At 42.4% G+C, this 12,143-nt stretch overlaps 2 protein-coding genes across 2 annotated transcripts; both read right to left on the reverse strand.

Annotated features, from left to right (window-relative positions):
• Nucleotides 1–207: 207 nt before the first annotated feature.
• LOC101610397 (putative vomeronasal receptor-like protein 4) lies at nt 208–1,113 on the reverse strand. Its single transcript, XM_004670883.1, has one exon. The coding sequence runs from the start codon at nt 1,108–1,110 to the stop codon at nt 208–210; it is 903 nt and encodes a 300-aa protein (XP_004670940.1). The 5' UTR covers nt 1,111–1,113.
• A 7,675-nt stretch (nt 1,114–8,788) lies between these two features.
• On the reverse strand, nt 8,789–9,691 carry LOC101610680 (putative vomeronasal receptor-like protein 4). Its single transcript, XM_004670884.2, has one exon. It carries the CDS (start codon nt 9,689–9,691, stop codon nt 8,789–8,791), a length of 903 nt encoding a protein of 300 aa, XP_004670941.2.
• Between the last annotated feature and the right edge of the window lie 2,452 nt (nt 9,692–12,143).

Raw genomic sequence — 12,143 nt, forward strand, 5'->3', positions numbered from 1 at the left:
AAACCTGGGTTGTTAGGCTTTGAAGGCAAGCATCTTAACCAATGAGTAATCACCCTAGTCCTCTATGGCGTATTTTAAAACTCCAGTAAAATGGAAGAACAATCACAGTGGAAACTGAAAAGGACAATAAAATACGTCTTAAATTAAAAAAAAAATTATAATAGCAAAGCAATTTTTGATGTATATACCTTCAGTTCATGGAACAATTTAATGAATATTCCAGAATTTAGCAACATGGACATCTCTGCTGATCAGAACAAAGGGGCTGAGAACAGCATATCCAGGTTCTAGAAAACTTTTAATAGCTGAAATTATGTAATCATGTTCCCCTGTGAAACCTGTATAGCAGGAGAAAAGGAAATCTGCCCAATAGAAGAAAAGGAAACAGGTCATGAGAATGAGAGTGCTCAGTGTGGCTCTGATTTCGGGGCTGGAATTGTTCACACACTTGGAGCTGTGAAGATAGGAGACACGCTTGTGATGTTTATACAGATGGACAGCCATGGACGCACTGCTCCAGCCCATGAGACTCTGGAAGACAACATCACGAAGAGCCATAAGAGAGATGAAAAGCCACCTCACTCTTGGAGAAGATGGTAGCATATAGCAGTACCTACCATAAGTGCCAACAACAGATCTGTTCACATTAGTGACTGCTGTGATATAATGCAGCAAGTTGGAGCTTATCAGAGAATTAAAGATCCAAAAGAGGAAGAGATAGGGAAGAACCTGTCCTGCAGTCTGTGGTTTGAGTTTTCTCCACAGGGTTATCCTGGGGTTGATGGTGACAGCCTGGACCATGCTGAGGAGACAGGTGGTGCAGATGGAAAGACCTCGAGCCAGCCTTCCCAGAAAAACCACAAGTCTACAATCAATCTTACCTAGGAATTTCCTGAAATAAAAATCTGTGGCTATATCTTTGAGTTCAAGGGTACAAATAATTGTTATATTAGAAAACGCCAATTGAATAAGGATAAGATCTGTGGGTTTTCTCTCAGTCCCAGTGACAAGTGTATGGACATGTTTCACAAATATGAAGATGTTCCCCATTATTCCAGGTCCATATAGAGAAAGGAACATTACTATCCAGAGGAGGTTGTTCCAAATCATCTTTAGACTTCCTGCACAGAACTAGGACAAAACATAAGTGAGGTTCTCTGTTTATTCTACTGATAAGAATGGGTTATAAAGTATGTCGGTGTACACCATTCTTTCACAGCAGATGCCTCGTCATATTCTTTCATTTTCTTCTAGTTTTGCTTCCACTCTCACCACTCACATGGATCTGACATATCTTGGACACATGCCCTCTGCACATCCATCTATGCCTTTCCAGAACAGCCTTCTTTGTGTCCCTCATGCCTGAAGTTCAGTTTTCCATTCATGTCCCAGACAAATGCTGCATGCGTGGTGTCGCTTCGTGATCCTGAGGTGAGCTTGAGTTTTCTCCCTCCTTTGCACTTAACTATCCACACCTAATGCCTGATGCCACATGTTCTGGTGCGTCAACCCAAACCTCTACACTTCCCCACATGCAGCCTTCACTCACATGACTGCTGAGCTAATAAAGATTTGTAGCTTTTACAGATTATGATTGGCCAAAATGGACTCGTTTTTCGTGGGAGATTATGTGGTATGGCCAAGTCCTTTGGCCAGAAGTTGCACAGAGGGCGGTGACCTGGGGAAGTAGAAATGTCATTGCTGTTATCCTAACTCTAGTTAGCAACACCGACGCTGGTGACATTTGTGCTCCCAATCTTCTACATGGGTGGAATGATATTGATACTCATTTCGTTATTTCCTACACCTTAGCCTGTTCTTATTCTCAGTTTCTCCTCCAGGAAAGAAGTTCCCAGATCACAGTCTCTTTCGTGCACTCTAACCAGAGGCATCTTCCTGATTATCTGTTTAGTATTTTAAAGACTGTTAAAACTAATTATATTCTCAGTCAGAAATGCCCAAGCCCGTGAGTCAATCTTCTGTGATACAACACACTGGTGTGCTATCTTTTTTTTTTTTTTTTTGGTTTTTTGAGGTAGGGTCTCACTCTAGCCCAGGCTGACCTGGAATTCACTATGGAGTCTCAGGGTGGCCTCGAACTCACAGTGATCCTCCTACCTCTGCCTCCCGAGTGCTGGGATTAAAGGCGTGCGCCACCATGCCCGGCCGGTGTGCTATCTTAAATGCCTTCCTTTTTCCTGTCTTTTTCCCTTCTGTGTCAAGAGGAGGTTTTTTTTTAATGAAAGAAAGAAAGAGAGAGAGAGAGAGAATTGGCATGCTAGGGCCTCCAGCCACTGCAATCAAGCTTCAGACAGCACATGCCGTCTTGTGCACATGTGTGACCCTAAACATGTGTTACCTTGTGTGTCTGGCTTACATGGGATCTGGATAGGCAAGCATGAAACCTTAAGCTTAGCAGGCAACCACCTCAACTGATAAGATAGCTCTAGTCCTCAAGATGATATTTTGAAGCAGAAATCTATTTATCAGTTTCACCTCTGACAAACACATTTAACTTTATATATCAGTCCATATCCTGTTTGTCCTCCAAACTTTGGCATCTTCTCCATATCACATTTATTTCAGGTTACTTTCACCTCCCCCAGACAGAAGTAACATTGGTACTCACTTTGTCACAGGCGCACGTATAATATTCCCAGGTGATCGTTGCTCAACCTCCAGTCTTCATGGCTACCACTTGCTCTTTGTTCACAAATAAGCCCAGAGTTTGGTCATAAATACTTTTTGGTCACAGAGTAGTTTCCCTGAACTCATCACTGTTGCTTGTCTGTTTCCTTACTGCACAGGGCAGTGAGAATATGTGAGAGACACTGTTTTAGTACCTAGTACCTAAGGTATGTAATAAAGTACATGCTATTACATGGTTGAAATTGTTTATGAAAAGGTTATTAAGTGAGGCTCTGAGCTTTAAAACTGCACACAAATCCCAGAGATGACCTCATAATCCTGACTGGAGAAATGTTTGCATTGGTCTTTTCTTTTCTTTTTTAAAAAACATTTTATTAAACTGGAGAGGTGTCTCAGTGATTAAGGTGCTTACCTGAAAAGCCAAAGGACCCAGGTTTGATTCCCCAGGACCCATGTCAGCCAGATGCACTTGGTGGTGCATGCATCTGGAGTTCATTTGAAGTGGCTAGAGGTCCTGGCATGCCTATTTTCTCTCCCTCCCTCCCTCCCTCTCAAACAAACAAATAAATAAACTATTTGAGAAATAAAAATATTTTCTTTTTTTCTTATTTTTATGAGAGAGAAAGAAAGAGAGAGAGCCAGGGCCTCCAACCACTGTAAACACGCTCCAGATGCATGTGCCACCTTGTGCATCTGGCTTTATGTGGGTACTGGGGAACTGAACCTGGGCCATTAGGCTTTGTAAGCAAATACCTTTAGCCACTGAACCATCTCCTCAGCCCCCCCTTTTCTTATGATTAATAAAACTGGAAGGCCTGGTGAAGTCAATCCACTTTGGGTGAGACTTTGAACTGGGTATTTAGTTTCTCCTCATATTTATGATGTGAAGGATAAACAGAAAGGCTGTGGAACAACCACAGAGAATAAGTTCTTCCTCACACACAGGTAACATGGCATCTAGCCCTGTACCTCTTATCCCTCCCTGGACTTTGTAATGTGCAGCTCTGGCACAGGGAACCTCACACACTGCTGCACACTGGTGGCCTTTTAACACTGAAATAAAATTCTAGATGGCAACTGTGCAATGATGAAACTTCTGCTCCCTGGTCTTGCCACCTTTGCTCATCCACAGTGAGTTTGTTGCCCATATTCTCCCATCCCGTCATCTGCTCCTGACAAACCCTGTCTCACAGCTTCCTTTCCCTGGTCAAAGGCAGTCGCATCTACAGTGTTGGAAGAACTCACCTGTGCAGTCTGTGCCATGCTCAGGGAGGGCGCCCTGCCAGCTCACAGACAGGCCCCATTTATCTCTCCTGAGGTCCCAGTGCTCAGGGTCAACTCTCACTTGTGTCATGATGTCATTGTCATATGAGCTGTGGCTTTTCCAGGGGAGAAGAGTTCCTTCTGCACGTCTCCACCTCTGAAGCCAGCTCTGTCCTCTCCCTAGTGCCTTGCCATTTCCTGAGAAGTTTTCTGGTTCTAATTACTGTTCCTGTGCAGGTGTAGAATGCAGATTGTTTTAGTGGAAATTTCCCTGAGGATCCTGGAGTCTGGAATCTGTTCCAATCTTACCCCTTCCTTTCCTTTCACCACCAAAGCTGGGTTGAGATTTGGACAGATATCTAAGAATTCAAAGTGATCACTTTGTCAACCATTTTTTTTAAACTTTTGTTTATTTTATTTTTTAAATTTTTTTATTAATTAGTTTTGTACTCAGTGAATACAGTCAGTTTGGTACCATTACTAGGCTCATTTGTGACCTACTCCCTCCCCTTGGCCCCTCCTTGTTGAGGTATATGGGTCATGCATTTTGGAGATAGCCCACATGCAGAGACATTTATCCTACCCATAACTGTGGGCTATCTTCAAAATGTCAACCATTTTTAAATGATAAAAGATGACCAGGTGCTGGAGTCAGTAGTAGTTTTCTGATGCTGTCCCCTGGTCAGAGCAGCAGGGAAACTTCTGGATGGTATGGTCTGTTTACTGGTGTAATTGCTGGCTTTATGCGTAGTCAATTCCTATACTTCACTGAGAAGTACTTGGGCATATATCCTCTTCTTTGAATGTTACTGTCTTTTTAATTTCCCCTGTCAAATAATTATTCTTGCTGTAGAAGCTCATGTTCTTCAGTTATTTTTCAGACAGTAAAGAGAATGATTGGGCAGAATCAGATGTATGGCCACATCCTTTCTAGGTCCCTGAAGCTATTTTTTGAAATGATGTCAATAGTCCGCATGTGCCCATTAGTCAACAGAGGAGATCCAAGGAGAAGGAAGCTGGATGTGCCTTCACCACAGGCATCTGTGCAGACCTGTTCTCTCATCTCCACTTTCCCACTCTTTCTTGTGACCTTTCCATTTTCTGGTGAGAAGGAATATGCTGGAATGCCAGAACCTGATACCTAATATTGAGATGACACTATTCTGCCTAGACACAAGAGCATCTTTGTGCCTGTCAGCTTACTTAGACAATTCAGAGAGGAGGAGGAGAGAAAAGACAGCTGGTTACCTTGCCAGATGTGCAGCCCTGGCTGTGGGGCTTTGCGGTTGGTGTTTACAGTGTCTACAATCATGAAGCCTTGGTTCCTCTGTCTCACTGAACAGTCTGTGTGAACTCAGAACTGCCTGGTACCATTGAAGGGACATAGTTTTCTCATTTGCATAATGTTTACACAATTCTGATCAGTTCCTAAGTGGAGCTTTTGAGTTCTCTCCAAACCCAAGGCTGAGTGATTTATTTGTAAGATATGACCACATTTTGTACTATGTATAGAATACATGTCAATATCTACTTTGTTTTTAGTTTTTATTTCACCTGTTATTTTTCTTTTTTTTAATATTTTCTTCAATTTTTTTTATTAACAATTTTCATGATTATAAAAATATCCCATGGTAATGCCCTGTCTCCCCCCACTTTCCCCTTTGAAACTCCATTCTCCATCATACCCCTCCCCATCTCAACCAGTCTCTCTTTTATTTTGATGTCATGATCTTTTCCTCCCATTATGATGGTCTTGTGTAGTAGTGTCAGGTACTGTGAGGTCATGGATATCCAGGCCATTTTGTATCTGGAGGAGTACATAAGAAGTCGTACCCTTCCTTTGGCTCTTACATTCTTTCCACCACCTCTTCTGCAATAGACCCTGAACCTTGGAAGGTGTGATAGAGATATTGCAGTACTGAACACTCCTGTCACTTCTTTCCAGCACCATGATGCCTTCTGAGTCATCCCAAGGACAGTGCCATCTGAAAAGAGAAGATTCTTTACAGAAAGTGAGAGTAGCATTAATATAAGGGTATGAACATTAAGAGAAGTGCTTATTGGGCAGTTTTATAATCATAGTATATACATTTAGCCAGACAGCAGCAGATGTTACACCTCTAGGGCTCATGACTACCCCTGTTTTAAGTTTTCAGTATCAGGGATGTATTCCCTCCCATGACAGATGTGCCACTATTGCACCCATTGGCTCATTTGGCCTGGCTGGCCAATTATAAGGCTTGCAGTGTCCATTGTTGAGTATCTTCACTGGTGGTATCTGTTTCTCCCATTGAACTTCATGTAGAACGGCTACTTCCAGCTTTCTGTCAGCTGGTCTACATGGAGGAGGTTATCAGCTCAGTTTCAGCAGGATTTCTCGATGGCCTTGCAGCCCAAGTATGTGGAGTCTTCAGCAATAGTGTCTTACCATCTATTCCTGGTGGGAAACCAAGGATCTTGGCAATGGCCTTTACTGAATCTCTTCCCCTGACCTCACTTTGAGCCTTTTAACCCCCATTAATATATTCTTCTACTTACATATATACAATACCATCCTATTAAGTGCCCCTCCCTTCCTTTCTCTTAAATGTTTTTATTTATTTACCTATTTAACAGAGAAGAGGGAGGGAGGGAGAGACAGAAAGGGAGAGACTGGGAGTGCCAGGGCCTCCAGCCACTGCAAACATACTCCAGACCTGTGCACCCCTTGTGCACTTGGCTAATGTGGGTCCTAGGGAATCGAACCTGAGTCCTTTGGCTTTGCAGGCAAATTCCTTAACTGTTAAGCCATCCCTACAGCCCTTCACCCGTTTTTTAAAACTTTATTTATATTTATTTATTTGAGAGAGAAAGAGGCAGAGAGAGGGAGAGAGAGAATGGGTGCTCCAGGGCCTCTAGCCACTGCAAATGAACTCCAGATGCATGCACCCCCTTATATATCTGGCTAATGTGGGTCATGGGGAATTGAACAGAAGTCCTTTGGCTTTGCAGACAAATGCCTTAACTGCTAAGCCAGCTCTCCAGCCCCTATTTCACCTGTTTTGTAAAGTGTGGATTCTTAGGTTTGGTCTTTATTCTGTCCCAAAGTTTCTGAAATTAAAATTTTTTTGGTTTATTTATTTATTTGGAGAGAGAGAGAGAGAGAGAGAGAGAGAGAGGGAGAAGAGGAGTGGAGAGGAGAGGAGAGGAGAGGAGAAGAGAAGAGAAGAGAAGAGAAGAGAAGAGAAGAGAAGAGAAGAGAAGAGAAGAGAAGAGAGACAGATACAGAGAGAATGGGCATGCCAGGGCCTCTAGCCACTGCAAATGAACTCCATACGCATGTGCCCCTTGTGCATCTGGTTTACATGGGTCCTGGGGAATCCAACCTAGGTCCTTTGGCTTCACAGGCAAATGCCTTAACCATTAAGCCATCTCTCCAGCCCAGTTTCTGAAATTTTTGATTATGCTTATTTTTTTTTTATTCCTGCCTCAAGGTAAAATATTTTTCCATCTTTAACTCAATTTCTTCTGTTTGATCTATTTGGCTTCCACTGTTGTTATTTTGTTTTTGTTTTTTTTTTTTAATTTTGTTTTGTTTTGTTTTTTTCAAGCTAAGATCTTACTCTAGCACAAGCTGACCTGGAATTCACTATGTAATCTCAGACTTGCCTCAAACTCATAGTGATCCTCCTACTTTAGCCACCCAAGTGCTGGGATTAAAGGTATGTGCCACCATGCCCAATTCAATTCTAACATTTTTAATTGGATTTTTAAAACTCAAAATCTGTATGTTGAATTTCTTTCTTAAAAAAAATTATTCATTATTTATTTGAAAGAGAGAGAGAGAGAGAGAGAGAGAGAGAGAGAGAGAGAGGCAGATATAGAATAGGCATGCCAGGACCTCTACCCACTGCAATTGAACTTCAGACATGTGCACAACCTTGTGCATCTGGCTTTTGGGGGGCACTGGGGGATTGAACTCGGGGCCTCTGGCTTTGCAGGCAAGTGCCTTAACCACTGACCCATCTCTCCAGCCCTGTCTGTTAAATTTCTAATCAGCTTTGCTGACTTTCCTCTTCAGGTCATGAATTTTTCTTTCCGTGCTAATTCTTCTCATTTGATTCCACTTCAGTGTCACTATTTTTTAAACACTTTTTTTTTGGTCCAAAATTACATCCTTTTAACAATCTTCAAATTTTGTTTTAGAGCATTTGTGTTTTGTAGGAATCATGATGCTTTGGGTTTTCACTCCTAGGGCAGACAGAAGTACAGGCATTCATACTTACTGGAAAACCTCAACAGGTCTTAGATTGCTTACTCCCCAAGGGTTTTTTTAAAAAATATATTTTATTTATTTATATATTTGAGAGAGAGAAGAATGCCTCGTTGTGAATTTGGCTTACAGGGTTCTGGGTTCTGCAGAAACAAACCTGGATCCTTTGGATTTTCAAGCAAACACCTTAACTGATAAGCCATCTTTCCAGTCCCCCCAAACATTTTTAAAAGGTAAATCTATTATTATAAACCTTAATTGGTTTGATTTTCTTATATAATAGAAAATTAGGGCAATGCTTGGCACAGAGAGCAAAGGATGATAGTTTTAGGTCAGACTCAGTTACATAAGAAAATCCTTTTTTTTTTCTTTCATTTTTTAAGTTTTTCGAGGTAGGGTCTTACTCTAGCTCAGGCTGACCTGGAATTCACTATGTAGTCTCAGGGTGGCCTCAAACTCATGGTGATCCTCCTACATCTGCCTCCCAAGTGTTGGGATTAAAGGCATGTGCCACCACACCTGGCCAAAATCCTTTTCTTAACAAAAAATTATTAGAGCAAAGCAATTCCTAAGGCATGTACCTTCCACTCATGGAGGAATGTGCGCACAATGTCATTTCTGCTTTCACTGAGCTCTCCGGTACTTAGCAGTGTGGACATTTCTGCTGATCAAGATAAAGGGGCTGATAGCAGCATAACTGAGGTCTGGAAAAGTTTTAATAAATAAAATTATTGACTCACGTGTCACCCTGGAACCTATGTAGAAGGAAAAAATGAAATCTACCCAGTAAAAGAAAAGGAAACAGGCCATGAGAATGAGAGTGCTCTGTGTGGCTCTGATTTTTGGGCTGGAATTGTTTACAACATTGGAGCTGTGAAGGTAGGACACACGTTTATGATGTTTATAGAGATGGAGAGCCATGGACACACTGCTCCAGCCCATGAGACTCTGGAAGACCATATCACGAAGTGCCATGAGAGAGATGAAAAACCACCTCACTAAGAGCCTGGATGGAGCCATATAGCAATACCCAGCATATGCGCCAACAACAGACCTGTTCACAGGACTGACTGCTGTGATAAAGAACAGCAAATTGGAACTTATCAGAGAATTTAACATCCAAAAGAGGAGGAGGTAGGGAAGAACCTGTCCTGCAGTCTGTGGTTTGAGTTTTCTCCACAGGGTCATCCTGGGGTTGATGGTGACAGCCTGGATCATGCTGAGGAGACAGGTGGTGCAGATGGAGAGTCCTCGAGCCATCCTTCCCAGGAAAACCACAACTTTACAACCAGCATCACCTAGGAAGTTCTTGAAATAAAAAACTGTGGCTATATCTCTGATTTGTATGTTGCAAATAATTGTTATATTTGAAAATGCCAAGTGAATAAGGATAAGGTCTATAGGTTTTTTCTCAGCTCCCATGACAATAATATGTACATGTCTCTCAAATATTAGAATATTGCCCATGATTCCAGGTCCAATGAGAGAAAGGAAGATTACTGTCCGGGTGAAGTGACTCCAGTGCATCTTCAGAGTTAAAACACAGGTCTAGGAGAAAAGATCTGGAAAACACAAGGAAGATTCTCTGCTAATTCTAGTGATAAGAATGGATTATGAAATATGTCAATGCACACGGTTGTTTTGTATCAGGTGCATATCATAGTCTTTGAGTTTCATATTCTTCTTGTCTTGCTGGTGATGTATTTTAAGTTTTGCTAAGTTCTAGAGATTTTCATTCACAAATGTCTCCTAGATACTTTACGCCTGTGGTGCAAGACCGATTTACAGATGGTATCCATTTTATTTATTCCTTCTCCTACACTAGTCAAAATGAGTTTTTGTTTGTGTGTTTGCTTGTTTAGTTTTTCAAGGCACATTCTCACTCTAACCCAGGCTGACCTGGAACTCACGATGCATTTTCAGACTGGCCTCAAACTCACAGCAATCCTCCCACCTCGGCCTCCCAAATGCTAGCATTGAAGGTGTGTGCCACCATGCCCAGCAAATTGATAGTTTGAGGCAGAAATCTTTTCATGAGTTTCACCTCTTACAATCATATATAACATTACTTATCAACCTGGATTCTATTTATCTTCCAGTGCCTGACATTCTCTGTATGTCAAACTTACTGCGGGTTACTTTAAATTCTCCCTAGGTAATGTGCACATTGGCACAGCAACATACCTAACACCTGCAAGTTGATCTTTGATCAACCACCATCCTTCATAGATACTGGTTGCTCATCATTTACAAATCAGCCCAGACATTGGTCACATACATGTTCCCTGAACTCAACAGTGTTTCCTGCATTATCTGCTTCCTTCCTACACAGGTCAGTAAGAATACTAGAGACACTTTTGAATTATCAAAGCTACATAGGCCAGCATCAGAAAGGACATGGTCAAAATTGTTTATGAGCAAGTTATAAATGAGACTCTAGGTTTAAAAATTTACATTAATCACAGGATTGGTGGAAAAGCCTATGTGAGAAAATTTTTTGTTGGTCTCTTTCCTTGTGGTTTTTAAAGCTGAATGGCCTTGAGAAGTCCCTCCACTCTGGGTAACATGTGCAGCACAGTATTTATGATGTGCATACATCATAAATACACGTATGCAGGGTGAATTCCCGAGAGTGTACCAATCCAGTGAATGATACAGACCACCCTTTAAGAAATTGATAAAATCTGATTGAATTTGTGATATTGATTTTTGATCTTATGATGGGATTATCTTTTAGATCTACTTCCCTTACCTCTATGACTTCATAACAGAATTTGTGTTAAGAATTTCCCGTTGCTTTCCAGGACTGTGCCAAGCGGGGCTGGGTAAGCCACGGCTCTGCAGTACTCTCAGGTGGCTGTTGGGAAGAGAAGTGTATGTGTTTCTCCAACAATCTTTCACAAGCTTCTGCCCTCCAGCGTTTATGAAATCACAAAGTCAAGCCTGTGTGACTCTAGTGAATTCAGCGTTTTCTGTAGGAAATGGGTGCCTGAGAGATCATTAAACTTGAGACTGATAAAGTCTGAGAAGAACGTCTTTGCCGTCAGCCATCCTGGTTGTTAAATCCTGCCTTTCCAGTTCCTGATGCATGGCTCTGAACACATTACAGGTCTCTCTACCCACAGTAACCTAGAATTGTTATGCTGACCCATGAAGGGTGTTATGAGTATTCAGTGAACAGGTCATGTAGTGTTTAGGAAAGTAAGTGTCCAGCAAGCATTAAAATAACTGACGTTAGCAGCCACCACGGTGTCATTATGGTTCTGAGTTTGCTTTCTTTTCCACTGTGTTCTATTCTTGCACACTGGGTGACACTTTGGATTTTTGAAAAGAAACCATTCAGAATGAAACAGAAGTGGAAATAAGGTCATAGAGGGCCATCCTGAGAAGATTGACGGTCACCAGATTTAAGTGAAAACTTTCACTCTCATAGGGGACAAACAAAAAGCCATCAGAAGCTGGGCGTGGTGTAGCACACCTTTAATCCTAGCACTTGGGAGGCAGAGGTAAGAGGATTGCTGTGAGTTCAAGGCCACCCTGAGACTCCATAGTGAATTCCAGGTCAGCCTGGGCTAGAGTGAGACCCTACCTCGAAAAACAAAAACAAAAACAAAGAAACAAACAAACAAAAAAAAAAGCCATCAGAGCTGTGGAGACACTACAGGGAATAAGAACTTCCCACACACAGGTGAAATATCATCTGCGCAGACCTGTGTAATGACCAGCTGTGGCACAGGACACCACACGCTGCTCTACACGGCCTCCGTGACACAGAAACAAGACTGGATGGCCGCCAGAAAATGGCAAGCTGGCCACTTCACCCTTCCTCGGTGAAGTGGTGACCCAGCCTGATGTTTCTCACCCCGCCTGGCCCGGCCTGCCCCACTGCTCCCGCGCCAGGCCCAGCGCATGCAGCCGCAGGTGTGGGAGCCCTCACCTGTGCGCCCCTGCGCGCCGCCGCTGCTCCGACAGTCTGCAG

Source organism: Jaculus jaculus, chromosome 13 (assembly GCF_020740685.1).
Source record: "Jaculus jaculus isolate mJacJac1 chromosome 13, mJacJac1.mat.Y.cur, whole genome shotgun sequence".
Taxonomy (NCBI): domain Eukaryota; kingdom Metazoa; phylum Chordata; class Mammalia; order Rodentia; family Dipodidae; genus Jaculus; species Jaculus jaculus.